Source organism: Sphaeroforma arctica, assembly GCF_001186125.1.
Source record: "Sphaeroforma arctica JP610 unplaced genomic scaffold supercont1.1277, whole genome shotgun sequence".
Classification (NCBI taxonomy): Eukaryota; class Ichthyosporea; order Ichthyophonida; genus Sphaeroforma; species Sphaeroforma arctica.
The window spans coordinates 7,307-10,735 of NW_014039281.1; the positions used below are offsets into that span (position 1 = coordinate 7,307).

At 43.3% G+C, this 3,429-nt stretch overlaps 1 protein-coding gene across 1 annotated transcript; it reads left to right on the plus strand.

Annotated features, from left to right (window-relative positions):
* Window positions 1-1,463: 1,463 nt before the first annotated feature.
* Window positions 1,464-3,339, plus strand: SARC_10509 (hypothetical protein). The gene has a single exon (XM_014295444.1). The coding sequence runs from the start codon at window positions 1,736-1,738 to the stop codon at window positions 2,975-2,977; it is 1,242 nt and encodes a 413-aa protein (XP_014150919.1). The 5' UTR covers window positions 1,464-1,735; the 3' UTR covers window positions 2,978-3,339.
* Window positions 3,340-3,429: the final 90 nt, after the last annotated feature.

Below are 3,429 nucleotides of genomic sequence, written 5' to 3' on the forward strand. Positions count from 1 at the left end.
CATATACACATATATATACATATATATACATACATATACATACATATACATATATATATATATAAGACCATATCACGTACTTACCTCGTTGTCGACATCTTCAAGAGAATCTAATATCTGCTCTTATCTCTCTTCCATGAGATGTTTCTTTGTTTTCTCTTTCATATAAAAGTCTACCATGGACTGCCGGGAATGTGTCAAGATGGGCCTATTACCTCGCAATCAAATACACGTACACGACTGATATCAAAACATACTATATTAAACACCCGGCGACCCACTAGTAGGTGTTTTATTTATTAGTTTCTCCACTTGTTGATTCACCGATACATATACGAGTATGGCGTCTTAACCGTCGCGGCGACCCACTTGTAGGTGTTTTATTTATTAGTTCCTTCACTTGTTCACCGATACATATATGAGTATGGCGTCTTCACCGTCGTTGTTGGTGTACACTGGGCCCTGGTGGCTTGTGCCTTTTCTGGGCCGAGGTGTATTTGACTATGTATTTGGAAAATGGAGAGGGCCCATAAATGACGAGTCGACGACCCTGTAATAACCTGTATCCTCTCTCACTCTTTATCTCTCTCTCTCTAGACTCTAGAGAGAGTAGTAGTAGAGAGTGCCTTTGCCTCTGGACCGGATATGGTTTGGACACGCGCTCAGGCGTTAATAGTTTTATGTCCAAGGGAGTACAATCAGTACATATTTATTAGAGGACATTCGAGGCGCAGAGGCGCTGAATGCTGATTCTCTCAGAGTGGGCAACCAATGGATTTTCACTGGTTGAAGTGAAGGGCCATTCGTTTCTGCCCACGTGTGTTGAAGACTCGAAGTTTTATATGGCCCTCTGGATTTGGGTCTCTGCTAAATTTACGATTTCCGCTACGACCGAATCTGATTTCTGCTCGCGACCCTAATCCAGAGGGCCTTGAGTTTTATACTGAAGTATATGTATGATGGTTTATGATGCAAATGCTCGAATAAAACCTGGCCATTGGCTATAACTCGTAGCCGACCAAACAACTGGCGATAAAAGGCGACAAGTTCCATTCTCCCGGTCCATTATTTACTCCACCAGTCCAAACTCGGTTTATTTATTTTTCTAATAAAAATTTATCGGTTTTGCCATAGGCATAGCCTACTCCTTCCAATTCTTTTTTTTTATAGGAGGCTATGGTTTTGCGTTGGGTGCTGATACGTTTATTTTTTTATTTAAATAAAACGTTTCCTTCAGATTTGCCGTTGCGTTCACGTTTTTTTATAGCATTTCAGTATTTTCTTTTGTTTCTAAAAAACAAAAGAGGTGCAAAATGAATTTAACGTAATAGGTTCCCACAACAATTAATTCATCACAATTGGCTGTTTATATTTGCGTAAAAAATATAAATACGTAAACAATTATTTGTAAACTGTAAATAGGGCGGCCTAGGCTGTGGGCCGAAGGACTGTAGTCTGTTGAGGCTGGCTGTGTGTTTATATACGTGAATCGTGAATTCGTGATATGAAACGCACCTTGGATTACTATATACAACTTAACATGCACCTCTTTACATGCAGTAGTAAGTAACCTACAAGAGTATATTAAACAATCGACTGACCTACATAATCGTTCATCAAAAGATGCTGAAAACTATCCTGAGGTTTTGTGGGAGAAAATAGAGCTTTATATTGTTGTGCAGACACCTAGGTTTGTATATGTCACCGTTGTATCCGCTAGTCTAATAAAAGCATCATGAATACATCCACTTCTTGGTTAACAAACCTCCGGGTTGCTGTTGTAGGCGCTTCGGTAGGTGGACTGTCTGTGGCAAATGTAGTACATCAGTTAGGCGTATACGTACAGGTATACGAGAGATCGCCCAAAGGATTTCAAGACCGAGGAGGAGCAATTAGTGCCATTGACTTGGTACTACTTGAGAAAATATGCGGAGGTGTCAATAAACAGATGCAAGCAGATATGAACATATTATCCAAGAATATCATCCAACAGCGCGGTCATTTCTATGGCACTCTGTGGTCCTGTTTATACAATGCGTTGCCCGAAGACACGGTACATTTCGAGTCGGAAATGGAACAGATCTTTGTAGTACCAAACGCACCCTTAAAACTTGCCGTGGGTGAGCACTGTCTGGAGTTCGATATAATTATAGGTGCAGATGGGGGCAGGTCGACTACACGGCCGTATGTTACCCGTAAACTACCAGCATATGCGGGATATACTCTGTATAGAGGTCTGTGCGATGTCCAATACACACAAGGACCCCCCTGTGGCGATGAGCAGGTAAACGGTGTAGACTACGTGACATTGGGCTATCCGATAATAGCCGGAAAATCGGAGTTGTTAAGTTGTGAGTTGTATATGGGTATGCCTGAGGAATCAGTCCATGGACCTTCATTGAATAGGCAGGTTACGGACGAAGCAGACGACTTTGCCGACAGCAGTTTGGAATCGAACCCAGTGGCAAACATACCTACAAACCATGGCGAGGTACACAGCTTCAACGAAAGCTTTATCAAGGAGGAGAAGGCCATAGGAAAGCACGCCTACGCTATCCGAAGGAGAGCAGTCCCCAACTGGTTTATCCCCTTCATATACCAAGTTTTCGGAGAAGAAACCGCGTTTTTCTGGTCCCAATGCGCCAAATACGGCAAGGTCACCCCGCATACCGTGTGGGAATTCGTTGCAGATCGCGTGGTCAACGGCCGAGTCATCTTACTAGGCGATGCAGCCCACTTGGCCAGCCCTACAACGAGTGCGGGCGCCTACACGGCCATGGTGGATGCCTATGTGCTGGGACAAGCCTTAGAACAGAGCGAGGATATAGACACGGCGCTAGAGGTGTATAACGAGGACTGTGTGGCCAGGGGAGTGAAGCTGTACCAGGCCAGTAGGGCGAAGGGGTCACGGTTTGCACCGGACGGGTGGGATCCCGTATCGCCCGAGACGCTGGTAAACTGGGAGGAACAAGGCTGACCGCCGTGCGTTCAGCTTAGTAGTGAAATTAGTGAGATTAAATACGACTGCGTATGTACGTGGGTGCTGACTGTAAGCGATGGTAGTGACATGTGTGTGTATCAATGCACACTACGTGTGTGATGGTATAGAGATATACTGCATTCTACACTCTACACGTACGTGCACGCGTAACGTCGAATATAGGGCACCTGAGAACAGTTGGCATCAGCGCGGTCAGTAAAGGTAGTGAAGTTAAATAGACTTGTGTACAGACATGGGCGCTGGTCATGGCGATGGTAATGGCATACGTGGGATTCAATATATGCTATAGGTGCGATGATAGAAACGCTGCATTGTACACATGTCACGTGTAGCAGGTGGTATATATATATATACTATATATATATATATATATATATATATACACTATATATATAATATATATATTATTATTATTATATATATATTAT

What these genes read in the sequence shown, in the direction of transcription:
- SARC_10509 (XM_014295444.1), top strand. Translation starts at nt 1,736, where the DNA reads ATGAATACATCCACTTCTTGGTTAACAAACCTCCGGGTTGCTGTTGTA.